This window comes from Rhinoraja longicauda, chromosome 28, assembly GCF_053455715.1.
Source record: "Rhinoraja longicauda isolate Sanriku21f chromosome 28, sRhiLon1.1, whole genome shotgun sequence".
Lineage (NCBI taxonomy): Eukaryota > Metazoa > Chordata > Chondrichthyes > Rajiformes > Arhynchobatidae > Rhinoraja > Rhinoraja longicauda.
In genome coordinates, this window is record NC_135980.1 from 11,141,711 (window position 1) to 11,169,519 (window position 27,809).

General features: G+C 41.6%; 1 protein-coding gene across 10 annotated transcripts; it reads left to right on the forward strand.

Annotated features, from left to right (window-relative positions):
* The first annotated feature begins 728 nt into the window (after positions 1 to 728).
* On the forward strand, positions 729 to 27,564 carry LOC144607251 (polypyrimidine tract-binding protein 1-like). 10 transcript variants are annotated; one of them, XM_078423957.1, is made up of 15 exons: positions 729 to 820; positions 2,750 to 2,780; positions 10,530 to 10,611; positions 10,709 to 10,884; positions 11,343 to 11,489; positions 12,230 to 12,397; positions 13,100 to 13,210; positions 13,786 to 13,978; positions 15,587 to 15,658; positions 17,780 to 17,946; positions 21,081 to 21,114; positions 21,518 to 21,610; positions 23,197 to 23,413; positions 24,203 to 24,280; positions 24,389 to 27,564. In XM_078423957.1, the coding sequence occupies exons 1-15, from the start codon at positions 813 to 815 to the stop codon at positions 24,519 to 24,521; spliced, it is 1,710 nt and encodes a 569-aa protein (XP_078280083.1). In that variant the 5' UTR covers positions 729 to 812; the 3' UTR covers positions 24,522 to 27,564. The 10 variants fall into 10 exon arrangements, with proteins under 10 accessions (XP_078280083.1, XP_078280084.1, XP_078280088.1 ...); XM_078423958.1 differs by having other exon boundaries at positions 17,801 to 17,946; XM_078423962.1 differs by having other exon boundaries at positions 17,816 to 17,946.
* Positions 27,565 to 27,809: the final 245 nt, after the last annotated feature.

A 27,809-nucleotide genomic window follows, 5' to 3' on the forward strand; every position in this document is an offset into this window, starting at 1 on the left:
GCCTCTTCCCTCCTTCACCCCCAATGCCCCCCACTCTTCTTCTTTCCTTCGCCCTCCACTCGTCTTATCCCACCCTCACCCCCACTCACTTATTCGTTCCTTCGCACTCCAACTTCTCGCCTCATCCCCCACTCCTCTTCCCTCCTTTGCCCCCACCACTCCTCGCCTCTTTCCTCCTCACTCATTTCCTTCGTCGCCCACTCCTCGCCTTTCCTCCCCACTCCTCACCTCTTCCCTCCCTCCCCTTTGCCTCCCTCTCCCCCCCTCACCTCTTCCCTCCCCCTGCCCCCCGTCCCCCTCTCCCTGCCCCCCATTCCCTCCCCCTGCCCCCCTTTCCCTCCCCCTGCCCCCCTTTCCCTCCCCCTGCCCCCCTTTCCCTCCCCTGCCCCCCTTTCCCTCTCCCTCCCTCACCCCACTCCTCGTCTCTTTTCTCCGTCGCCTCACCCCTCCCGTTCGTTTATTTTACAAGCCCGTCGTCCCCCCTTCTCTCTCTCTGGGACCTCTGCCCTGCCCGCCACTCGTGCTCTCTGAGTGTGGGATTACAACGTGTGAAGGAAGGGGCCGCTGATGTCAGCGCTGCCGCCACCGGAAGCCCGGCTGCTGGGCGCCTGCGGGCCGTGATGCTCCACGTCGACCGTTGGCCTCGTCCAATGGGAGGTCAAAGGGACGGTGAGCGTCCCGCCCCCCGCGGCCCGGCGGCCAATGGGAGGCGGCGGCGCCCGTGACTGACGCGGCGCCATTTTCTGGGGGTATATGTTGGGGGGTCGGCTGGTGGAAGCCGCGGTTTTTCTTCCTGCGCTCTCTGCTCTGCAATGGACGGGTAAGGTGCGCTGTGCTGTGGCGCGCCGCTCCGCGCCAAGGGCCGCTACCGGACTGGCGAGGGAGGGAGGGAAAGGGGGTTGAAAGGAAAGCGATGGAAAAACGCGTGCGGGGGGAGTTTCGTGTTCGCTGCCTTCCCCGTAAGACGACCCTCCCCCCCACCACACTCACACACGAGGCCCGGGTTGCGGCATCTCGTCCCCGGCTCGCCACGTCCGTCGAGCGTGTGGGAAACGGCGAAGAAGAACGGGATGACCACAGCCCTCGAGTCGCCATTCCCTCCGCGCAAAATGGCGGCGGAGCTGGAGCCCGCTGCTCGGGAGGCGCCGGCCGTGCTGAATGGGGCGGAGAGCCCTTCCCTTTGGTCAGCGAGGGCCGGGCATGAACTGTGCGGGGCTGCGGTTCAGACGTGTAGCCAAGCGTTAAACTTGTCCCCTCCCCCACTTTTCCTTCCCACCCCCCCCCACTTTTCCTTCCCACCCCCACTTTTCCTTCCCCCCCCCCCACTTTCCTTCCCCCCCCCCCCACTTTCCTTCCCCCTCCCCCACATTTTTTCCCCCCACCCCTCCCCTCCCACTTTTCCTTCCCCCCCACCCTCCCACTTTTCCTTCCCCCCCACCCTCCCACTTTTCCTTCCCCCCCCACCCTCCCACTTTTCCTTCCCCCCCACCCTCCCACTTTTCCTTCCCCCCCACCCTCCCACTTTTCCTTCCCCCCCACCCTCCCACTTTTCCTTCCCCCCCCACCCTCCCACTTTTCTTTCCCCCCCCACCCTCCCACTTTTCTTTCCCCCCCCACCCTCCCACTTTTCTTTCCCCCCCCACCCTCCCACTTTTCTTTCCCCCCCCACCCTCCCACTTTTCTTTCCCCCCCCACCCTCCCACTTTTCTTTCCCCTCCCACTTTTCTTTCCCCTCCCACTTTTCTTTCCCCTCCCACTTTTCTTTCCCCCCCCACCCTCCCACTTTTCTTTCCCCCCCCACCCTCCCACTTTTCTTTCCCCCCCACCCTCCCACTTTTCTTTCCCCCCCCACCCTCCCACTTTTCTTTCCCCCCCCACCCTCCCACTTTTCTTTCCCCTCCCACTTTTCTTCCCCCCCTCCCACTTTTCTTCCCCCCCACCCTCTTTTCTTCCCCCCCCCACCCTCCCACTTTTCTTCCCCCCCCCACCCTCCCACTTTTCTTCCCCCCCCCACCCTCCCACTTTTCTTCCCCCCCCACCCTCCCACTTTTCTTCCCCCCCCCACCCTCCCACTTTTCTTCCCCCCCCCACCCTCCCACTTTTCTTCCCCCCCCACCCTCCCACTTTTCTTCCCCCCCCACCCTCCCACTTTTCTTTCCTCCCCACTTTTCCTTCCCCACCCTCTTTCTCCCCCTTCCCTCTCCACTCCCCCCCCCTTTTTTTGTTACCATCTGAACAAAAGGAATTATAAAAGTTAGTCTTTAAAATAGCTATTTCCCAGAGGTGGTGGCACTTCACGTTTGAGTGGCATGTTGGGCGTGCAACTAACTTTTGTTCCGATGTCTTGTATTGAGGAGTTGAGTACAAACAACCTAATCCCATGGGGGACAGGCTAGAATTGCAATCAAATGTGATGTGTGTCCGGCAGTCGGGGACAATTTTTTTTCTGAGCCAGATGTAGGTTCTTGTTTTTGTTTCAATGTTATTGGATTTGCTAAATTTATTATTGCCCCATAGAATAAAACGTTGATTAAAGGATATTTTTTTAAAATGTTGATATAGATACTCTTGAGATTGGGTGGAAGGAGAGCATTTTTTGCATGGTATTTTGTGGTCACATAGTTGTGGAAAAATAAAGTTGCACATGGACGCATTAGATGCAAAGTTCAATCCTCCTTTTAAACTGTGATTTGCAGTATTTTTACTGACCTAGGTGTTGTGGACTAATTGTTGTTTTTATTTCCCACAGCATTGTCCAAGATATAACAGTTGGTACAAAGGTAGGTTTTGTCTTTTCACTCAACAGTTGGGATCCTACATGATTGCTTTGAGACTTATTATCTCTATAAATGTAATTTGTGCCATGTCCATGCTTGTATAGAAGTTATGCAAACTTTGAAAAATGCACATTGCATTGTGTTTTTTGGCTCATTCATTTACTCAAACAACTAAATTATTTAATTCCTAGAGTGTATTGAATTACAAACAATAACTATTGTCGGACAGGTGATGATGCTAGATTAACCACTTTGTTCAATGGTGCCTATCAGTTTCTTGTCAAGCCACTATATTTAATCTACCAAGCTAATCTTCTACATTAAAATTGGCAAGCCCTTAAAAAAAGCCATTTCTGCAAATGCTGCATAGTTTGCATATGTCATTTGCATATGCATTTGTCAGAAAGGCTATGCAATCCAGTTGGATTGCATAGCCTTTCTGACAAATGCAGGGAAATTATCACCAAAAGCAGCATAGACGAGTGCAACTGAAGTCCACTAACTATTTGGGTAATAGCACTTCCCAGGACTTTAAAAAAAAAATCTTTTCCCTGGAGCAATCATGAAGGTAGATTGCAAAGTTCTGAGAAAGAAACTCCGTTGGTCTCTCCATGGATGCTACTGACTGAGTACTGTTTCTGTTTATAAGATTTGCAGTTTTACTTAAGTGAAAGACTGCCAAGTGTTGGTTGGAAGATATTCTTCTAATTACATTAGCTCAGATTCAGTACTTGCACGGTCCCTTCGTCTTGTGTGAATACACAATGCAGCTCCTGCCTTTTGATGTGTTTTTTTGCTCATTATTTGGCTTTAAATTAACCTAATAATCTGTCCATTAAATTTCCAGGGTAGTTTGCAGCTCCAGATTGTTATTTATTATATGGATTGGAATGTCTTGCTGCTCTTCCCATGTTCATGTCTTTTCCTCTGAAAATGATTGATTGATTTGATATTGTTTTGGAATAATCGGTCTTGTGATCCAGTTTCTCTGAGACTCGATTGGCCCGGAATACGTAGTTAGGCAGTTCTTATTAGTTTCCCATTAATATTGAATATTTTTTGCATCAAATTACTGTAGGCAGGCAGCTCCTCTAATTTCAGGCTCATTAGTATAGTGCATTTCCATGAAGTCCCTGAAAAAGAATACCCAACAGGATATTCAATTAAAAATATTTGCTTGTGAAAACGAGTACTTTTTGAAAAGTACAGGCATTCCTATTGCCCTTGTACTGATAATTTTAATCTGTGTGGTGAATCCCAAATAATTGTTTGTGCATTTTTGAATGAGTTTGATTAAGCCCTGCAGTCATGTGTATTGACAAATATCTTCCAGTTTGCAACTGAATCCATTGTTTGCAACTGATTCAGTTCAACAGCAGTTCCTATATTTTCTGATTTTTATCTCTGATTTCTCGAATATGCTGATAGATTTGTTTTCGGCTTGGCGAATTATACAGAAGCTTATTTGCACATAACTTGGTGTGTAAGAAGGAACTGCAGATGCTGGTCTACTCCAGCATTATGTGTCTATCTTCGAGATGCTGCCTGACCCGAGTTACTCCAGCATTTTGTGTTTATCTTGAGAATTTGGTGTGCACCCATCCAGTGAGAAACTAGGAGTATTAAAAGATTGAAATGCCAGTTGCATAGCTGGGCAGAGACAAGGACAAATTGAAGGGTTACCATAATATCTGAGCACTTTGAGGCCGTTTGGCCCACATCCATTACTGTCAATCCTTGTGTTATCTTCCAAACCTGACCTGCATCCTTCCTATTTGCACATTTTAAAAGTGCATAATGCAAACTTGAAAACATATTGGTGTATCGTACTTGACCTCTGAATCTTTACACCAGTTGCTTTAAATCCATGCCACTGGTATTTTTTTTGGAGTAAAATTTGTCCTGTTACTTAAATGGATTAGAACAGTAGACAGACTATTGACCAACATCTACTAGAAACCTACTGACTCCCATAGCTATCTAGACTACACTTCTTCCCACCCTGCTTCCTGTAAAGACTCTATCCCCGACTCTCAATTCTTCCATTGACGTTGCATCTGTGCCCAGGATGAGGTTTTCCATACTAGATCATCAGAGATGTCCTCATTCTTTAGGAAACGGGGGTTCCCCTCTTCCCTTATATATGAGGTTCTCACTTTGGCCTCCTCGATATCCTGCAGCTTCTCTTGCTCCCCTCCCACCGTTTGCACCCCCGTTTGCAACAAGGACAGAGTCCCTCTTGTTCTCGCCTTTCACCCCTTCAGCCGTTGCATGCAGCATATAATCCTCCCAACACTTTCGCCACCTCCAACAGAATCTCACTACTGGCCATATCTTCCCATCTCCACCCATTTCTGCATTACGTAGAGACTGTTTCCTCCGCAACTCTCTGGTCAATTCGTCCCTTCCCACCCAAACCACCCCTTTCCCAGGTACTTTTCCCTGCAATCGCAGGAGATGCAACACCTGTCTCTTTACCTCCCCCCTCGACTCCTTCCAAGGACCCGACAATCTTTTCAGGTGAGGCAGAGGTTCACTTGCACCTCCTCCAACCTTGTCTACTGTATCCGCTGTTCCAGGTGTCAACTTCTGTATATCGGCGAGACCAAGTGCAGGCTCGGTGATCGCTTCGCTCAGTCCGCCTTAACCTACCCGATCTCCCGGCTGCTCAGCACTTTAACTCCCATTCCCAATCTGACCTTTCTGTCCTGGGCCTCCATTGTCAAGAGTGAGGCCCAGTGCAAATTGGAGGAACTGCACCTCATATTTCGCTTGGGTAGCTTACACCCCAGCGGTATGAACATTGACTTCTCTAACTTCAAATAGCCCTTGCTTTCCCTCTCTCTCCATCCTCTCCCCTTCCCATTTTTCCCACCAGTCTTACTGTCTCCTACTACATTCTGTCTCTGTCCTGCCCACTCACCTGACATCAGTCCAAACAAGGGTCTCGACCTGAAACGTCACCATTCTCTCCAGAGATGCTGCCTGTCCTGCTGGGTTACTCCAGCATTTTGTGTCTACCTTTGATTTAAACCAGCATCTGCAGTTCTCATGGCTGCAGTGCTCATTCTATTAGTTTCACACCCATGAGACTTGTTTCAGTCACGAACAAGGCGATTTATCTTGCCTTGTAGCATGATTTATTTCCGATTGTTTATACTTCCTTTCCCCATGATGACACTTCATTCTGAAGTAGCTAGTGGATGGATTGATAGATGAAGACACTTTGTCAAATTTGACTGGTTTAAATGATTTCAGTAAATGCTCTGTTTTGATCATTTCCCTCCTTGTTCTGACAGTAGTTACTGATTCTATTTTTTAGACCTTCATTGCCCATTCCTGTTCTCTGGACATTCAGCCATTTTGCCAGATGGTCTTTAAATTGTTGAGCACGCCACACTCAATTCCAACTGGTTTTAATGTGCTCCATTTATCTGTTTAATTGCACAGGTCACTGATCTTGTGGGAATTGCAACCATACTGTAGATCAGTGACTTCTCATGAAGCATTAGGAAACTGGTTTTGGAAAAGTGCCTAAACGCATTGGCTACAGTTTTTGTCTTGACTTAACTCGAAATTGGTTTGATGTATTAAAGGGAGGCAGAGAGATGCATTTTTATCTGCAGTCTTCACTGACAGCAGTGCTCTAATGCATGCATTATCTTTCTTCATTCTTATTAACTTAATACGGTTTGTTTGAAATTCATTGGCAACCTTAGCAAAGACTGCAGTTTCTTCTGTATTTTTAGTGCTGCTGAGCAATCTGCCCTGTGGCATGAAATGGGTGCTATCGCACAGGAGCCATTTCCTCATTAGAATTGCTTGTTCAAACATGTAATGTGCAATGTTTTCTGGATCCCTGCAATTGGTTTGGTTCCCGTTCTCAGCTGGTACTTTGCCCATTTTGATATTATTGAATCTTAAATTTAATATAAGCACCTTAAACTAGTGATCCAGCTTCGGCAGACTTTTAGCATCACAAATATATTTTCAAATTGCCAACATCTGTTTCCTGTTTCAGAATGACGCATGAACTGCTGAAGTTTGAACTTTTTCCTGTTTTCCTGATCTCCATTGGGTTCTGCATATTTGTTTTTAGTATTGGTGATTTTTTTCTTCAGTCCCCAAGTGATATCTAGGTCTGTATTTGTAAGATATTGATATACCCCTACTTGATCTTGTTATCCTCCTTGGTGAATACTGATGCGAAGTACACATTTGGTATCTTGCACACTTTCTCTCATTCCAGGTATAAATTCCCTCCTTTGCCTTGAATGGTTCTACTTTTTACCCATTGAATGTCTTTCATCATTCCAGAATTCTACAAATCTGCTATCCTTGTCTTTCTTCCTCACAGGAATATGTTGGGCATGAATCCTGACCAGCGGGCCTTTACATAACTTCCACATGTCAGGTGTGGACTTGCCGAATAACACCTGCTCCCCCAATTTACTCTCCCCAACCTCTGCCTAATACTGTTGTAGTAGGTCTTCAACCACCCGTTCTTAGAACTTTTACTCTTCAGTCCAGTCCTATGCTTATCAATAATTATCTTTAAACTATTAGAGTTATCACTTTCCAAATCACCCCCCTTCTGAAACTGATCATCCAGCCTGGATCTTTTCCCAATACAAGGTCCGTCCGGTTGGTATCTTTAATAGTGAAGGAAGGAACTACAGATGCTGGTTTAATCCAAAGATCACATGGGAAAGGGAAACAAGATATAGACTATGATATGGAGAGATATAGAACAAATGAATGAAAGATGTGCAAAGAAGATGATCAATCACCTATCCCACAGCCAGCAATGGACTCTTTCCTTGATCATTGTTTTGTTTTTGCATATCTTTGTTCTATATCTCTGAGTTACTCTGGCTTTTTGTCTCTATCTTTAATAGTGAGCTGTGTCATTTTGTTCTTGGAACAGATACAATGCAAAAAAGGTTGGTGTTTGGTTCTTTAGATGCCCAGACAGAAGATTGGTGAATACATTTTGGGGGAATGAGTTGCATCCTGTTTATACAGCAAACTAATTCGTGGCCATTTCCTTTGATATTTCTATCTCTGCTAAGGGCAGCTTTTTCCGCTGGCAGGAAATGGAATGCTAAAACAAAGCACAGGAATGTCTGTTTTAAACTAACAGGATTTAATTTGTCATCTCCAAATCGCATTATCTCCCTTGGTTCAGTGGGCAGCAGATAGTCGAAAGTGTACAATGGCAATGTGTGTAATAGACCATATGGAAGTAATGTATGATATTTTGCTAAGCAGATGATCTTAAATTATTTATTAATATATAGAGATAGTTAATGAGTTCATGTTGTGCATGACTAAATCAACTAGCTGCGTGCCTGCCCTATATGAGCGACTATATTTAAACCTTGTGCCGTATTCAAGTTGGTTTAGGGTGGAGATCCTTGTTTATAGTGAGATTAATTTTGCTGAATGGCTGTTTCTGTAATTGGATGCAAGATTTTTTTTAGTTGATGTTTTGGTAAGCATTCTATTGCCACGACAACAACTTTCATGCACTCTTTATATTGTAGTATCCAGCTATCCATGAGAACAATGTTCTGTAAAGCAACTTTTAGTATTGTACTCCGGAAGCATAAGATTTATTTTCCTGTTGCTTGCTTGTTAAGATTTGAATCAAATTTACCTTTGTGCCCTCGGGGGAAAATGGAATTTGTATGCAGTTTTATTTTGGGCTTTTGGAGTTGCTGTTTTTTAACAACCTTATTTTCGTAGTGGGAGCTGTGGTATTATCGTGACCTTCCCCCAGAAATGATTATTTTTTTCTCGTTTCTGCAACAAAGTGTGGATAAATTATTAATGATAAATTAAAAATCTTAACTATTTGGGGTTTGTTTCTCATGGGATCCTACCATTTGTCACTATCTCTACCAAATCCCAGTGATTGAAGCTGCTGCGTTGAAACAGTGTTACTATACTCCATTCATGAGATGAGTTTGAAATGTTCACCTGATTTAATCTTGTTTTTGCTTAAAGGTAAACTTAATACTTGGCCATCTAGATAAGATTTTGCAGGTGTTTGCTGATGTTATTCTTCCATATTTTTCAAGTTTATAGGATAAACTTCTGCCCCCCCCCCCCCCCCCCGTTAAAGTTTGAAGTGTAAAAGGGGCATCAGAAGGTGGGTTGTTGTTGGCTTGCAGATGAGGCTAGAAAACCAAACTCGCCCCAACCCAGCTTCACCTCTGTACACCTGGTGTAGGAAAATAACTGCAGATGCTGGTACAAATCGAAGATATCACAAAATGCTGGAGTAAGCGCCTGAAGAAAAGAAGGGTCTTGCCCCAAAACGTCACCCATTCCCTCTCTCCTAGATGCTGCCTGACCTGCTGAGTTACTCCAGCATTTTGTGATACCTTCGATTTGTGCCAGCATCTGCAGTTATTTTCCTACACTATCTGTACACCTGGATCTCGTTTCACAATGGCCAGGTTATTCTATCTACTCCTTTTGTTGACAATGTTCTATGGGGACGTTTCACTGATTCTGTTCACAATTCCAAATGTTTCAAAATCAGAGTTAATATTTCAGCTGGCATCTTCTCCCAGCTTCACCTAAGAATTAAGCGGATAAAAGGTGTACAGCATTGCTTAAGGCAATATTTAGTGTTTGGGCCATGTGAGAAATTAATAAAATGTTTTGTTCAGAGCTTTAATTCTTTGTTTTTATATTGGAAGCAGTGTTTTAGTATCTGGTTGCCATATCACCGTTTTCACTGAAATGTTGATAGTATTAGAGTAAAACACACAGTGCTTGAGTAGCTCAGCAGCCATGATAGACATTGTTCTCGAGTACATTCACCAAATACTGATCTTTCCATTAATTGGTGGCACATTGATAACAGCTATGATCCTGGGCTCTGGTGCTGTCTTTGTAGGGTTTGCCGGTCTCGCAACAACATCCAGACAAGTGGTGTAGGAAAATAACTGCAGATGCTGGTACAAATTGAAGGTATCACAAAATGCTGGAGTAACTCAGGCAGCATCTCTGGAGAGAAGGAATGGGTAATGTTTCAGGTCGAGATCCTACTTCAGTCTGATGTCGGGGGGACGGGACGGGACAAAGAAAGGATATAGGTGGAGACGGGAAGACAGTGGGAGAACTGGGGAGGGGAAGAGAGGGACAGAGGAACTATCTAAAGTTAGAGAAGTCAATATTCATGCTGCTGGGCTGTAAGCTGCCCAAGCGAAATATGAGGTGCTGTTCCTCCAATTTGTGTTGGGCCTCACTATGACACTGGAGGAGGCCCATGACAGAAAGGTCAGAGTGGGAGGGGGAGTTGAAGTGCTCATCCACCGGGAGATCAGGTTGGTTAAGGCGGACTGAGCGACGGTGTTGAGCGAAATGATCACCGAGCCTGTGTTTGGTCTTGCCGATGTTGAGAAGTGGAGTAATTATTATAACTAGATTTGTCAGGATTCTAAAGGTTTTTTTGTTGGACCACTTAACTCTTTAGCACATCTTGCAGTGATTGGCATCTTAATTCCACGTGTCCAGTGCTGCACTTCAATATTCATTGAGGCAGGGTTGCTGTCTCAGTGAAGAGCCATTAATACGTGCAATTTGTACATGAAACAATACTGTGGAAAACATTTAACGTCTCTTGGAGAGAATTTTGTTACAATATCCTGAACCTGAAAAGTTAACCCTGTGTTTACAAAATTTAATCTTCGGTTATTGATAAGATTTTTGTTTTAAACCTTGTTCTTCTCTCTACAGCGGGGGTCTGACGAGCTTTTATCTGCTTGTGCTACTAACGGTCCCTACATCATGAGCAACTCTTCTCCCCCAGATGAATATAGTAAGTATCTCAACATTTTATACGCTATTAACCTCGTCTATAGTTGATTTTACATGGAAAGGCCGAGTGCCCTCACGTTGTGTTTAAACCTTTCCAGCCAATGGCAACGACAGTAAGAAGTTCAAAGGAGAGAATAGAATTTCGGGGATAATGCCTTCCAGAGTCATCCACATTCGCAAACTTCCCAATGACGTAACTGAAGCCGAGGTCATCTCCCTGGGCCTGCCTTTTGGAAAAGTTACAAATCTTCTCATGTTAAAAGGCAAAAATCAGGTGTGTGGATTTTGGTCTTATTTCCCCAAACAAAGGATAAATATCCGTTACATATTGTAATTCTAATCTGGGCTACCTACTGTGGAGTTCTTTTTCCATCTTTATTAATGCAGATGTGAGCGAGCTAAATGCTAGTAAACCAGCTGTTGAAGTGTTCACAACAAAGTAAACATTTTCGCTAGTCGTGACCATCCGGCCACGATGACTCACTGACTATCTGGCCACCATTGTGTGGGCATCATCCGTACCAGCCAATGCTTTATGGACTTGCTAGCAACACTTCCTTAAAATCAAGAGTTGCGTTCCATTATGGCGGATAAAAGCATGGCAATTTTGTTTTATCCAATTTAGTCGGTGCTTATTCCTTTATCTGCAGAGTAGCTTCCAATTTAATTCTGTAAATCATACTTAAGATATTGCTTTTTTGAATTTAAGTTGATTTGTGTTTGTGTTTATAGGCTTTCATTGAAATGAATTCTGAAGAAGCTGCCAACACAATGGTTAGCTACTATGGCACTGTCACTCCATACCTGAGGAGTCATCCTATCTACATCCAGTACTCTAACCACAAGGAATTGAAAACTGACAATTCTCCCAATCAGGCTGTGAGTACTACATTACTATTTGTATCGCTAATGCTGTTTCTTGACTAACCAGCTTGCTTTGAGAGGCTACATCTGTTGACTGGCATGGTGTCATTTGGTACCTTTCATTGAGTCCAACAGCACAAATAAACTGGTCCTTTGGTCCATCAAGTCCATGTTAACCATCAAATACCCATTTTGTACCAATACAATTTTCTTGTATTCAGTTTATCTTTGTCTTGCTGATTCGAGTGCTTGTCCAGACAATTTTTAAATGTAGTGCCTGTCGCCATGACCTCTGTGTGTCCAGAGTTTAAACATTCTGAGTTGAAACCATGTTTTTCTTTGTTTTCCTCTAACCATCTTGCTCATCTTAAAACCTATTAGGTCGTTTTCAGAGAAAATTAAACCAATACATGAATTCTGACCTTGAGCATCTATCTTGTGTAATGTTGTAATGAGGATTTAAAGCAATCTTTGGAGTAAGTTTATTTTTACACAGATATCAATATGTGGAAACCACTGCCAGAGGACATGGTGGAATTGGGTATAATTACTACATTTAAGAGGAATTTATTTAGCACGAACAGATACTACATGAAAGGATGTAATCCTATTGCAAACAGATGGGATGGGTGTAGATGGGTAACAGATTGGGGGCACATAGGATCAATTTCTGTACTGTACAATTGTGATTGGATAATTGAGATTTAACGTAAGATAGCCAAGTATTTCAAGATTTCCCGTTTGATTTTTTTCAGAGAGCACAAGCTGCTCTTCAGGCAGTAAATGCAGTGCAGAATGCAAACATGGCGATTGCTGGAACAGGTGTCCCAGATACTGCAGTCAATCTTGCTGGCCAGAGCCCTGTTCTTCGAATCATTGTGGAAAATCTCTTCTATCCAGTTACTCTTGATGTTTTGCACCAGGTGAGTCTAACTTGGCAGTTAATGCTAGATCATTGAAATGATTTGGGGGAGGGGCCTGAGAAGTGACTGGTGTTGTGGGTGAAGGGGTGTTGGTCCAATTTATTTGGGGCTGCTGTTGGATTGGGGCTATTGTATAAAATATGAGCTGTCCATACGCTAAAAAATATTTATTTTTGGAATCATTAATGTTAGGGAAACTTATCCTTATCTCTTGTGAAAGAAATTTGACATATTTGATGTGAATGCTCTACAGCACCTTGAGGTTCTGAGTTCTTCAAGTTTAAATTGAGTCTGGCTGAATGAAATTGTCAAACTGGCGCATATCTACAATACATTGGAAAAGTGGACATGCACTGCAACTAGTAAATTTCTTTTCAATCTGCTGTCCTATTTTGATAGCAGATACTGCTGTCATTCATCTGCTTCATATTCAATATAAATAGTTGGTGTGGATGGTTTAGAATAGCTGTAATGAGATTTTAATGATGCGTTCATATGACGTAGGATTCCCTGGAACGCAATGCTGTTCATTGGTAAGAACCTTGTGTGCCAAGAGTGCTGAGTTTAAACGGTCATTGTGGTTCAACATTGCCTTTTGTGTGTAGACATGTTTGATTTTCATGCAGTACAATAATTTTTAGTGACTCTTCAGTTTAAATTGTACATTTGTTTTCACATAATTCTGTTTTTGTTTGGTTGCAGATTTTTTCCAAGTTTGGCACTGTGTTGAAGATCATTACCTTCACAAAGAATAACCAATTCCAGGCCTTGCTCCAATATGCTGATGGCTCCTGTGCACAACATGCTAAACTGGTATGTTGAAGTGTATTCTAATGATCAAGCAGTAATGGTGATATTCTTCACTAATGCTGGCTTCATGTATTGAAGTAATCATGTACTTTGACTTGGCTCTGGTGCCCAAAACAATTCCACAAGCCACATCGGGTGTGTGATTACTCAAGCTGAACCTGCAGGACCAAGTTAATAACCCGATTAGCGCATTTTTCATTATTCTGAATATTCATTCACTCTACCCAGTGAGAAAATGCTGGAAATAGTCAGTTGGTTGGAAAGTGCCAGTGAAGGGAGAAAGGTAATGTTTCAGGTATAGAAGCAAAAAGCTGGAGTAACTCAGCGGGACAGGCTGCATCTCTGGAGAGAAGGAATGGGTGACATTTCGGGTTGAGACCCTTCTTCAGAATGTTTCAGGTAAGTGACCTCATCCGGATTCGCAAAAATCAAAAATCAAACATTCAACCTGAAATGTTAATAACCTAAAGATGCTGCCTGGCCTAGAATTTACTCTTAATGTTTTAAAATTATACATGTAATTAAAATGTGTAAGGAATTAATATATCTACAACTTGTGTATCTATCTCTTCTGTTAGGCCTTGGATGGACAGAACATCTATAATGCCTGCTGTACTCTGCGCATTGACTTCTCTAAGCTGACCAGCCTTAATGTTAAGTACAATAATGACAAGAGCAGAGACTACACGCGTCCTGACTTGCCATCTGGTGACAGCCAGCCAACCTTAGACCAAACCATGGCCGCTTTTGGTAAGGAAGTCTCTCTACTAGGTAAATACGCTCTCTGGAGTTTTAAGTGTGGGCGCATGTGTGTGTATGGTTTCCTTGGTAACCTTTACACACTTATGATCCCTAATCTGTTCATGGGAATTTTGAGGCAATCTTATTGGTGGCGAGTGCAGTGCAAGCATAGTTTAACATTCTAAAATTAGATCTTCAACTTCACTTGAAATTCTGTCTGAGAGGTATAACTTTGTGGTTACTTTCAATTTTATGGTGCAGAGCAAAAGTTATAGAAGGACATTTTGGTACCTTGCTTAATGGTGGTACGAGTTTTGAAGCCCGAGAACTTGCTGATAAGTTGAGGAGCTATTTACAATAACTTTCCCAATAGTTGAAAATCAACTCGGTAGGGGTCGAGCTGCCTGTCCGTGGGTGCGGGGGGAAGAGAGGGGAAGTTTTTGTTGCCTCCATCACAGTGAGGGGGTGTTTGGAGTCACTGTGATGGATGTTTGTGTTGGGGTCGGGTGTCCTGTGTTCTTTTCTTTTTGCTGTATTTTGTGTGACTGCTGAAATTTCGCTCGGTGTTGTGCCGAGTGACAATAAAGTGTTGTTATGTTATGTTATGTTAAGTGGTTTTTGTAACATTTGTAACTAATCAATTAGTGGGAAATTCTTCACGGTCTGGCAATGAACTACCTTTCTGAGATTGGCTAAGTTGTACTTTGCAGTTGGCTGTTCTTGTGAGCACATTCTGACTTGAGATTAGAAGGAATTGCCTGCTATTGTGCATCTGTAGGGCATAATCCAACTTCATGGGTGCTAAAATAAATGGTTGTTGTCTCAAGTACTGTCACAAAATCTTATTGAAACGTATAAGATAATTAGGGGATTGGACACATTAGAGGCAGGAAACATGTTCCCAATGTTGGGGGAGTCCAGAACAAGGGGCCACAGTTTAAGAATAAGGGGAAGGCCATTTAGAACGGAGATGAGGAAGAACTTTTTCAGTCAGAGTGGTGAAGGTGTGGAATTCTCTGCCTCAGAAGGCAGTGGAGGCCAGTTCGTTGGATGCTTTCAAGAGAGAGCTGGATAGAGCTCTTAAGGATAGCGGAGTGAGGGGGTATGGGGAGAAGGCAGGAACGGGGTACTGATTGAGAGTGATCAGCCATGATCGCATTGAATGGCCTACTCCTGCACCTATTGTCTATTGTCTAAAATCATTACTAATGCTTTACCGGTTTGTTTCCTTTTACAGGTGCATATTTTCCTAGTTTATAACTTGCATTGAATTTTAGTCCAGTCATATGCTATAATGTTGTCAAAGGCACGTGGATTTAAGGTGTGGCTGTGTTTCTTCAAAAAAGACCAAAATTTGGATACAGGACCAATCTGCAGAATTCTGCTGAGTTTAATTATCCTTGTATTTAAACTCTTGATAGACCCCCTCATTGGAACTCTCATGTTAATTGTGCGGTTGTGTATAGGAATGCTTGATTTTAGCACGGGTTCTAGAAAATTAGCTGCTTTCAACTAAAATTATTTGATAGAATCCCATAGTGTTCTTGAAGCATGTTAAACAGGAGCTAAAAGAAAGGATTGGCTTGTGAAAAGTAATTTGTTACTAAAAGTGCTTATGCAGGCTTACTTTCTTGCCAGGTGCACCAGGTATCATCTCCTCGCCTTATGGTGGAGCTGGTTTTCCTCCTGGTATTGCCTTCCAGCAAGCCGGTGAGTTGTTGATGTGGGAACTTTATCTCCAAGCTTACTGCATGCCAACTTTTATATTTGGAACTGAATGACCAGGAAGGTCTTGGAACAAAACCAGGAGTAAGAGTGGCCAATTTCACTCTTATGGATCTCCTTTGCTCTTCACTGACTGCTATTTCAATTTCGATCTTCCTGTACTTTAATTCTAGAATTATTTAAATAAATAAATACAGTATTCTTCGCATTCTATTTAGATTTAATTTACTATGACAAATAGCATCACTCACTATCATAGGAATTCATGATACCAACATTTCTGTATATAAAGAGATGAGATAAACATTATGGATATTTTGAAAATACCACCTTTCAATGCCTGGTCCATACCTCTGCAAGTTATAGCTCTTCATTTACACATTTGGGTACTTTTTAATGGCGCAGTTTGTTTCTAACTTGGATCCTGGTGTCCTTTGAATGAAAAAGTATTTTCTTTCCTCTATTCCAAAAGTCCTTTGAAATCTCTGTTCACAGTTTTGAACCTTTGGCAAATAAGTCCCGGATGTTTACTCTTGGGTCCTAAAACTTGTGCGTCTCAGTTAAGTATCCCCTCAACCACCTCCTCTTCATTGAGTACAACAGGCTTATTGAAATATTATAGCTAAATTCTTGGCCCTCTTGCACACCACACAGCTCTTTATATTCAGTTTTATCTCGACACATTCATCGAGTACCCCTTTTGTTTCCTTACTGCAGCTTAGTTATTCTCTTTATGTACTGCATCTGTTAATGCATTATTTGATTTTACTCAGTATTTCTTCTTACACATTTCATTTTCCACTTCTCCTTTAAATAGCAGCTCATTCTGGTTTAAAAAGAAGCATTTCCCCATTTTATAACTTTTACTCTCTGATTTTTTTGTTGTTGGAAATTCTTGGATATATTTGTGGAAAAGAACAATCTATAACCGTGATCAGTAATGGCGCGTCTTCTTTCTGCCCAGTTGAATTCCCTAAAACTACTTCCAGAATTATTTTCCTCGTTGCTCCCCCTATTTTCTAGGCATGCTGCAAACTGAGTAAAGTTCTCCTGCATTTAAGAATGCTGTGCTCTGTATTTTTACGTTGTTTATCAAATATCTATAATGTTTTTCTAGCACTTGGGCAAGTGAGTACCTGGAGTGTACATGCTATTGTCACTTCTTCATGCTGGAAGTATTCCTCTCCTCTTAAAACTCCCTCTTATTTGTTCTTTGTAGGTTCATTGCAATGATACAACATGTTCCTTTCCCTTTAACTGATTTTGATTGTCCTAGCCTGTCATGCTGTGATTGTGGTTTTGTTTCTGTTACCAAATAAGTTTCTTCCTCTTTGTCCTTCATCCCCCTGAAAACCTTGCATTCAGGAAAGTAAAGCTCCAGTGGTGGAGTGTTAACACGCTTCCATTGGCCTTGGAATCCACCCACCTTGGATGCTGGATGACATGAGGAACCAAATCTGGCGTACAAAATACGTGTTCATACTTAAATTTGCACTGGCCTATTTGTGTATTATTAACTACATCTGATTTTTTTTAAAGAAGAAATTTAATAGCATTGATTTCTTTATTCCAAAAATTTGAAGTTACTTGTGCAAACTTCTCTACATCTGGTCCAATCATTATATGCTGTGACTTTCTTATTACCTCCTTTTTCTATGGCACCTTGTTCTTGTTGGTAACATTTTGTTCAGTGGTATTTTCAACAGCTTAATTTTTGACTAATCGGAAAAGTTAGTTTGAATGGGGAGGAAATTGTGGATCGCTGTTTGGGTTCCAGGTTGGCATGGCATTTAAAGCAAGGTGTGGGATAACTGGATGCAGAGAGTGGTGTTATCTTCTGTCCTTTTGGGTGGCTTCTTTACCTCATTTTCATATCTAGGACATGGCAGATCATCTCTTTCCACACACTCCTGGATGTTTTCATGGTGCTTACTGTAGAATAGCTTTGCGTGACAAGGCTTTACTTCTCTGTTTCCTTTTGCAGCAGGCAGGATTGCATGGTCAAGCGAGTTTGTGCGGTGTATTATCTGTCGTTGCATTACATGGGTTTGGGTGCTCTTGGTTGTGCTTATAACTGAAGCTTATTCAGGGGGTTATTTTAAGTAGATTTTGTATCTCATTTAATAGGTTTGTCTGTCCCAGGGGTTCATGGGGCCTTGGCTCCACTTGGCATGCCGTCAGCAGCTGCCGCTGCAGCAGCGAGTCGCATGGGGATTCCGGGCTTCGCCTCTGCAGCCAATGCTGTCCTGCTGGTCAGCAACCTGAATGCTGAGGTTAGTGCTACGTGAACTATTTTTGCCTGCTTGCATTAAACTGTCTTGGATCTTTTAACGAAGTGAAACTAGATCTCGTTCTCTAGATTAAGACAAAGAAATGTAATTTTTCAAAGATGTGTGTAACTTTAGCTGTCTTTTAAATTAAATTGTAGAGACCATCCTCATTGTTTATCGTTTTGACCAAATTTACCTCCATGCACAGTTCCACCTTCAATTTAATCTCCATATGGATTTTTGTAAGGAAATGTGCTTTTGAGTAGTCACCACCTCCATCCCTTTCTCCATCCACTCTGTCCAAATGCATTGCTTCATCAGATACATTGCTAATTTGCTTTTCAGTAATAATGTTTGTTTAGCTTTTTCAATGATTTGTAGTCTTTCACAGGGCATCTTTAGCTTCCATTGTTTTTTGGTTTGCAGGTACAATTGCTCCCTCTTGTCCAGTTGGGAAACGTGGTTAATCTCCCAACTCGTTACTGTAATGTGGTCCTGGAGTCTTGTCATGATCTCCCATGTAAGATGGCTGGTCCCCAGCAAGGCATTCTGGAGTGACTTTGCATGATGTAATCTAACTTTCAGTGTTTTTGATTTCAGAAGAAGCTATAGGAATGTAACAGACTAAAACAAAGCTATGGTTTGAGTTCTTTGTGTACTTTTTAAATGAACAAAGTTGAATCTAATCTCTGCACGTTTAGTTTTAATGTAACTTTCCACCAATTTAACTTGTTTGTTTCTCTGCCTAGTGCTTCCTGGGGCACCCCTACATTTAGTGGAGAAAGACTTCCTCTGATCTGGTACTGACGTTGTACTGAGATTATACTATACAGGAGCATTTACATTATATGCTAGTTAAACAGAACAGACTATAGAGTGCCATTCAATGGAATTAGAATTTTACTTTTTAATTCTTAGAACACTGTGGAAACTGAGCCATTAATTTAAACGATGGGAGGGAATCTGTATTGCTACTTGTACTGATTCCATGGGCTGATTCCTATCTAAATTCAATGGAAATTTAATGCTCTGAATGGGTGGCATGTGTAGACCAATGACAGAGTGAGCAGAGGTTTCTGACTTCTATCCTTGCTCGAACCGTTTCAATCAGAACTGCTGGCATTCATCATGAAGATTTGATCCGTACGGATTTTGTTCTTAACAAGTGCGATCACTGTTGACCAATAATGGTGATTTTCTTTTTGTTGGTGAATTTTCTGCATTGTCTCCAATGCAATTGTGTCCATCCTATAGTGCAGCACGGTACCCCGACTCGGTCTAACCATGTTCTGTATGGTTATACCATAATTCCCCCACTCTGTATTGCTGCAAACTAAATTGGGTGTCCAATATGCTTTCTTCGCCTTGTCTTCCTGTGCTGTTGCCTTAGGGATACTTGATCACATACATCAATGTTCTGTTGCTCAATGGTTCCAGTGATGCTGCCATTCATTAGAAACATCCAAGCCTAGTTTATCCTCCCCAAAACCATGCGCTGTTTGGGATTACATTTATCTACCACTGCCCCCAATCGATAATTACGTTTGAGTAAATATTGTTCAGTCCCGCATGCTCTCCTGTTCCTTCCCTCCCTTTGTCCTTAATCCAGCATGTCTATCCCATCCACTAACTAGTTTGAAGATTTCATTTCTATTTTGCAAAGTATATGTTTTCTGGACATAGCTTCTGACAGCGGATGTTTGAGGCTGTGGGATTGCTCCGAGCTGTCCTTTACCCAGCCCACACTTTCTGCAAGAAGCCTCACCTGGTTCATTGAGACTAAGTGGGAGTAAATTGCCCTTTTCTAAAATGCAACAAATTCGTTTTGGTGCTGAGCCTTGGGGCTTGTTCCTCAGCCTGGGGATGTCTTGATAATTTGAGTTTGTTTAATACATCAAAGCAACTTCACATTTTTGGAGTTTATGGATAATAGTAAATGGTTAATCCTAAATTATTGGGACGGTTCAAAAGATTCTGTGTCGTTTGGACGTGTTGATGCTGGCAGCTTCTACAAATATGTAAGAATCCGTACCACTGAGGAACCAGCCATTTGACCCACTGAGGCCTTTGCAGGCTCTTTGTAAATAAATCCTGTCAGTGGCTATCTTTTCCCTTTGGTGTGGGATCAACAGCCTGTCCACGATATTTACATTGAAATAAATTCCAGTGCTGTCCCTAATGTTGCATCATTCCCACCATTGCATTGCAGCTCTCCCAATAGATTTGCCTCTTTAACCTATGTTTAAAGAAAGACCAACTAATTTGAATACACTTGAAAGTACCTGTGGATCTTTGTATTTGGAGTCACTTGGCAACATGCAAGATGTCTTTAAAGTCATTTCAAAGTTCTGCAAATGGTTACCATGCTTGGGGAAGCATTAACTTGCTCATAATTTTTTTGAGAAGTGGGGGTATTAATAGATTGGATGAACTATTTTTATGGGTCTTGTTTAAATTTGACCCCAGAAATGGTGTATGTTGAGTCATGTAAGAATAATGGATCATAGCAGCTATAAAATTGGTACCGTACTATACAAAACTCTGCCTTTCAACTGAATGCAGTGTTTTGCTGGTAAGACAGCAGTACCATGACTGAAATTCTGCTGCTCAGTTATAAATATGGTGGAGGTTCAATACCCTATAGCTGTAAATGATATCATTTGGAAAGGCTTTACAACTACCGCTTTTGAGGAATAAAACCGTCTATTTAATCGTAGATTTTTTCCCTTTAGCATGCGTTTTTCTTAGGTGACGTGATACAGCTTTTAATTTTATGAAATAATGAAAAATAATTCATTGATCAACCAATGGAACACTAAATTTCTCATGTGTACTGACCTGTTTTATGCTACTTTTTTCTTTCCTTCCCTTCCCCATCCCATTCTCCCTCCCTTTCTCCCTTCCCCACCCTTGTTACGGATTCCTTTGTGAACTGACTGCACGGTCCCCATGCTTCCTGTGCTTCAACAATACTCTTCGGACCAACCTGCCCCTTAATTAACCATCTTGAACCATGAACCAATTCACCATTCTGTGGGAACCACCCTTCGTTGTGGATGATTCGTTCCATCTTCGTTCTCCTTCGATTCCTTTCCTCTTCCTGTCTTCCGCTGCCTTGCTCTGCTGTCCTTCTAAAGAGAGTTACGCCCCAATGCCTCTTTATTCTTTTCGGTATGTTATTGTTAGCACTTTATTATCTGTTTTATTATTTCTTGTTTAAAACTTTTATATTTGAAGATTGCAGTTTGCTATTTCAATGCATAATTTCAGTTGAGCTATAATTTTGATGGTTTGATTCTTTGATTTGCATACAATGCTCAGTAATGCATGTTTGGGTGCTTTGCATGCCTTTGTAATCATAACTTGTAGATGAACTCAAATTTCTGTGGCATTGATAATTTAGTTTGACACTAAATTTCATTCTCCTGAGTGCTATGGTTTTCATAGCAATCCAATTCTGCATTTTGATAATTGGGAGAAAATAAATGATTTGTGAAGTTTTGGTTGAATGTGTTGGATCTCAATTAATGGACAAAATGAATGGATGTGCTAACTTGCCTTGTCTTTGGTTAAGGAGTGTATGGTGATGTGCAGCGTGTGAAGATACTCTTCAACAAGAAAGAAAATGCCTTGGTTCAAATGTTTGACTGTACTCAAGCACAACTGGGTAAGTCTCCAATCAAATTGTTCTCCAAGGAGATTCTAGCACTTAATCCTTGAACTAAAAGGTATTTTGAATGGTTATCCTACACATTCCTGGGATGAAAATTGAATCACCAGAGGAGGATCTGCAGGGTATCCAGAGATATGGATCGGATGCAGGCAGGATTAACTTGGTGTCATGTTCAGTAGACATTGTGGGCTGAAGGGCCTGATGTGCTGTACTCTTCTATTTAACAAAGATCTGAATCCTATTTTGTTCTAAATTTCTCTTCTCCCCTTGCTTATAAAAGACATGATCATCGTGCATTAAGCCACAACTCCCTCTGGTTTGCTTCTCCATTTATTTTGAGTTAGATCTGCTCTTCAAGAGACCTCTACAAGCTTGCTCTGCTATAACCTATAGTCCCACAACACAAATTGGATATAATGCAATCGATGAATTAGGGGAACACTATTTGCATTACGCTGGCCTAATTGGTTATAATATAATGTGATAATTATTGCTCCCTGCAATATTCAGACACCATTGTCTCTTAAGACCACAGCACCTTTCACTGCAGGAGATGGTTTAAATTGATACGCTATTGCTTCTATTAAGAGTTGTGTAGAGGTACGAAGGACTTTTTAGTATTTTTGCCCAGCAAATATATTAACAAATAAACTTGCAACCATTAAAAGGGACTTTTTTAAAAATCCTGCAAATGTGTGGGGGAGATTGTAATTGTGAGTCATAATACAATTTTCTTTAACCCGGGGCTTCTTAGGAATGCAACTATCTTGTAGCAGAATTATCCGTACGGAAAAAAAGTAGGAAGTAAATTTGGTCCCTTGTGATCATGAGACTTTTTACCTTACTGAACTTTGTTGCACTAACCCCGATTGTTCAAAAAAAATAATCTGTTGATCATTGTCGGGTTTACTCGACCATGGAGCTGCTGCAATCCACTTGGAGAGGATTCCAAAGCTTCACTACCCTCTGAATAAAGGGACTTCTTGTTTCAACTGCGAAAGGCCAACCCCTCATGAAACTAAATTAGAAACATAAATACAGGAAACCCGCAGTAGGCCAAGCTGCATCTGTAGGGAGTGAAACAGAACTGACATCTCTGGTCTTCAACCTGGTGTAACATGACCTGCTAAGAGTTTCCATCTGTGGTTTTGTTTAAATTTCCTTTTGTAATACTGGCTTCCTCTTTGTATGCACCTACCTGGGCGAATGCACAATACATCCCAGGCATTGTAAATCCCTACTTCAGCAGGAGGCAAAGGAGTCCATGCTGTCTCCCAGCATAATAATCCCATCAGTCCCATCACCTCTCTTTATTTCTCCATACACCTGCATCTTGCTTCTGCATGCTCTCTTGCTCATGAACACTATCTTTCCTTCTCACCCCCTTTTAAAAACTGAAGATGACCTGGTTATTTCCGTTGTTTCTTCCTAATTTTCTTCAAAGATCCCAGCAATTTTCCTACTAATGTCAGACTAACTCGTTGCAATTCTGTATTCTCTCCCTTTGGTCCATTCTAACGCTGATGTGTTGATGCCAACTGTGTCTCAAGCTGAATTCAATTGATTGCTCTTTTCCCTAGCTATGAGCCATTTGAATGGTCAGAGGCTTCACGGGAAGGCAATGCGTGTGACCATGTCCAAGCACCAGACAGTACAGCTTCCCCGTGAGGGCCAGGAGGACCAGGGATTGACCAAGGACTATAGCAGCTCACCACTGCATCGTTTTAAGAAACCTGGATCAAAGAATTTCCAAAACATCTTTCCTCCTTCTGCCACCCTTCATCTCTCCAATATTCCGTAAGTGTGGTTTTGCATTCTGTCCGCAGGTGTGACTTGTGTCTGGTCAGTTATTTGCAATATTCAATTGCCACTCATTTTACTAGTTTTGAAGGGGGAAAAATCAATGTCAGAATGTTTTTCCTAAGTTGTGTTCCTTGAATCAGCTCAGCAGTGCAAGGTCCTCAAGGTCCTCTTCACAAGCACCTTAAAAAATCACAGATGGGAGAAATTGGTACATTGTTCATGCTGGTTTTATGTAAGAGTCCATCTCGCCCCATTCCCCAATAATTTAAATTTGTTTTGAATCTGATTATTGAATCTCAAATGTTCAATTATTGTTCTGGATGTTGGAGAATTTGTTACACCTCGTAGATTGAGAGTCTGAGATTCCTGCTCTTGCCTTCACACAATTTTGTTTGCAACTTGTAATGTGTAAAGTTGGAATGACAACTTGTGCACCAACAGCTTCCCTGCTGTTAAACCTGTGAAATGTTAGCTGACATTACCTTCACATATGCATTGTTGGGAGAAGCCATCTTTGAAGAGACCCAGTCACTGTTTGCGGTGCATGAAATCTTAGCCAATGAAACCTAAAGTATGGCCACTATTGCTGTTGCACTTTGGTTTCTGCCTACTTTTAGCAGTTGATGAGGCTTATTTGCTGGAGTTTTTGGTCTCGGGCTTTTGTGGGGCCTTTTGGGCAACTGGTTTGAAACAGTAGTGTTTGGGCATGGCTGGTACTACAGGTTGACTGACTGCTCTTATCTTTGACGAGCAGCAGGATTCTCATTGTCTGTTTCTTTCCAGACCTTCAGTTACTGAAGAGGATCTCAAGATGCTCTTCTCCACCACGACAGGCATGGTCAAGGGATTCAAGTTCTTCCAGTGAGTTGCATTTTTAAAATCCAATTCCAGATAATCTTTCATTCAATTCTCTGTGGTCATGCATTTTAGCTGTGCCGTTATTGAAATTTTATTTGCTTGTAATTGCAGGAAGGATCGCAAGATGGCTCTCATCCAGATGAGTTCAGTGGAAGAGGCAATCCAAGCTCTTATTGATCTTCATAATCATGATCTTGGGGAAAACCACCACCTCAGAGTCTCCTTCTCCAAGTCCACTATTTGAAGTTCTGAACATGGACTTCCAGCTATCTCCTGGAGTCCCGTTTGGCCTATGGCACAATGAGTCTCTTATTCCAGAGATACCACTAGACCTCAAAACAGCTGCAGAGCTGAAAATGACCCAAAAGTGACCACAGTTCTTTATTTTCGAGAAAAGTTTGCATGTTTACTGCAATGACATCCTGTTTTTCGGTAGCAGTGCTGCCAACCCCAGTTAGTTTTCATTGATTGGCTTGTGCTAATGTTGCTGTTTGGCATTTGAAATTCTTCCAAAAGTTTACAAAATCCAAACATTTTTCTTGGATTTCCCACCGCTGAACCTAACTTCAGGTTGTATACTAAACCTTTTTGAATTTTGTAATCACCCTCACCCCATTACCCTTGGGTATCCATACCACTATAATACAGAAGTGTGGATAATTTAAGCATATTTTCATTTAAATAATTATTCTGTGCCTTAATGTCTTAATGAAACAAGGGCCATTTAAAATTTGTACATCTGTTTCTGGTTATATGCTTTAAAGTTCAAGCAATTTTTGCTGCCTGTTTACTCTCAAGTGTTGCCATTACCCAAAGGACAGGGGTGGGTGGGAAGAAGCTGTAGGTTTGAACTGTATTAGCCATAAATTAACCATTGAATCCAAAGTTACTAGTTTGCAGTCCTATCCATCCAACCTCTGGTATGTTGAGTATGTTTAACTAATTGAAGCAGTGTAGATGTGAGAGTTGCTACGGACTAGAGCTGCATTTCTCAATTGGCAAGTTGAATTTTTTGGTTCAGACATGGCAAGTACAACTGGCATGTCGTGACCTGTTCAGAAAAGAATTATCTGTGTGTGCTGTTGAATGTCACTGAATGAATCCATGGAGTAAAGGCACAGGGCAAGTAATTGGATGGATATTAATGTAATCGGGCAAGGGTAGCTTTGTTTGCTAATTCCAAATGCATTTCCAGGCCTATGTTAAGGGTGTGAGTTGCAGCCTTCATACTTTGTGTCAGTAGTGCTAGTTAATGGTGACTTTCCAGGAGGAAATTGTATTACTCTGCCTTTGCAAAGTAAAATGTCCATCTGGTAACCAGGAACAGTTCCGATTTTGAATGGCCTAAGCTTGTTGCCTTCTATATTCAATATCTATCTGTATTTTATAGCTGGAGTGTGTTTTATTATCTTAATCCATAGAATGTGTATTTTCTATCTTGTATCTTAGATTTTTTTTTAATTTTAATCATTTTTGAGTGGAAATCTCTGCTCTTTACACCTGCATTGTGAGTAGACTTGGTGTGGTGTCAGTAGTCTGCAGTGTGCTCTGACACCTGCTGATTAACTTGTGATATCAGCCGAATAGCTGACATGGTGTGCAGTTTGTTTTTGCTGTATTTGGTAAATTGCTTTCATTTTATTTTTGCTCTTCATTAGTTCTATCAATCTGTCTTTTTGCCACTCAATATTTCATTCCATTTTTATCCTGCATTGTTCCCTTATGCATGAGTACAGCATTGTCAAAGAGGTTCCTACTACTAAGTGTTCACTACAGTACTTGGAGTCTTCAGCTAGTGCACAAGGTGGCTGTTGGCCTCGCATGCATTGGTTTTGGCTCTGTGCTGTGGTTGTTCATTTGGTAAATATTTTTGAGTACAATCAAACATTTGTTACCCAGAGTTTCCTTCAGGTTACTAACAAAGTAAAGCAAGTGGGGAGGGGAGGTGATTTTTTTTCTGAATGGTAGAAGTCTGAATGGCGATGTGGGGTAGCTAGGAGGATGTTCCATTTGCTAATCTAAACAACAGACCAATGGTCTCCCAGTGAATTCTCAAAATGTCTGCACGACCTTTATTTCTCTTGATATTCATTTACAAGGCTGGCTTGTATGATCTGGAAATTGCAGGCCTGTCAGGTTGGATGTAGGAGCCTAGTTATAGCAGTGCTGTCACACTGAAGTGCTACAACACTTTGCTGCAGTTTTTATTTTTGGACGGTTAAGGACTTTGCTTGTTTAACTTGATGGGGGGGGGGGGGGTGGGTGATGGAGAGTGGATTTTGTGGCATTTACAAGCCCTTTTGGCATGTACAGAGTCCTATTGCTTTAATTGAAATGGTCATAATCTTAATTAAGTCGTCCACTACTGAAAACGGGTTTCTTAGCACTTGGATTAAAATGGCATGTGACCCAGTGATGGTTTTCCTGTTGTCAAAATGTAACCATCTGCTTTTCCTTGTAATTAGTGAAGAGAAAAACTTCAAATCCACTTCCCAAACATTCCATAATAAGGGCAAAATGCTGGAGTCATAACATGAACATTTGTGCTTTGGACTAATTCTTTGTATGAGTGTTCATTAATGACCACATTCATCTTGTGCCTAAACTGTTTAATGAGCAATTGCTTATTTTAAAGAAATATTGTTCAGTGACACATGTCAAGTCCATAATGGATTTTTAGGGTTTTGTTTTCAGGGTTTCATGGACCAAAGTTGTTGTGCCTTCTGAAGTCTTAGTTCTTCACATTTTACAATCCCTCCTCTAGCCCTCAAATATGATTGTAATATTGCATTGTGCACCTAGAATGGTGGCTGTATGTTTAGTGGATTCAATCTTTGTTCCTGTTTATATGCTGTTTACTGAACGTATTCAGCTTTCAGACAAAAATACACCACCATTATTTTTGTCCTTGGTTTCTTCAAAGAAATATTCCCTCTTTTCAGCTGTAAAGAATGTTTGAAAAAGGTGTAAATATTCATAACTTTTTTTACCTAGAGAGGCTATGGGGAACAAAACCGGTTTTTATATGGAAGCATTGTCTTGTATATTTTGATTAAAAAAACAGCTGTCAGGTTTCATATGTAAAAGGGTTTTTCAGAAAACAATTCCTCTTCTATTGAGAAGAAATGTTTGTAATGCAAAGAAGATTAAAATAATTTTCTAATGAATTTGTAGCTGTATGAATGCATTCACCAGTGTACACCGTTTCAGATTATGCAATTTTCTTTTACTACTATTAACAGCTCTGGCCAATGTAGTACTACTTCAATAAACTGCTTCATTCTTTATTTTTCTGACCTTTTTTGTGTCTGGTTGCTGTTTCTTTATCTAAATGTTTCAGCTTATCTATTGTTTGTAACTGTCATCACAGCTACTAAGGGCTTAATTTAACCGCCCCACTGTGGAAAATGCATCGCTGTTTCTATGTAAGCAGTTTTCTGTTTTCACTTGATTGCTTCTCTGTTACATTTTAGTTCTAGTTCTACTTGTCCTAAAGTTGCAGTGCTCTTTAAAATGAGAACTTCTCTTTTCT

Coding starts and splice junctions, on each gene's coding strand:
- LOC144607251 (XM_078423957.1), top strand. Junction 12,398..13,099: donor CTCTTGATGTTTTGCACCAG/GTGAGTCTAACT, acceptor GTTTGGTTGCAG/ATTTTTTCCAAGTTTGGCAC. Junction 15,659..17,779: donor TATTGCCTTCCAGCAAGCCG/GTGAGTTGTTGA, acceptor TATTTTAAGTAG/ATTTTGTATCTCATTTAATA.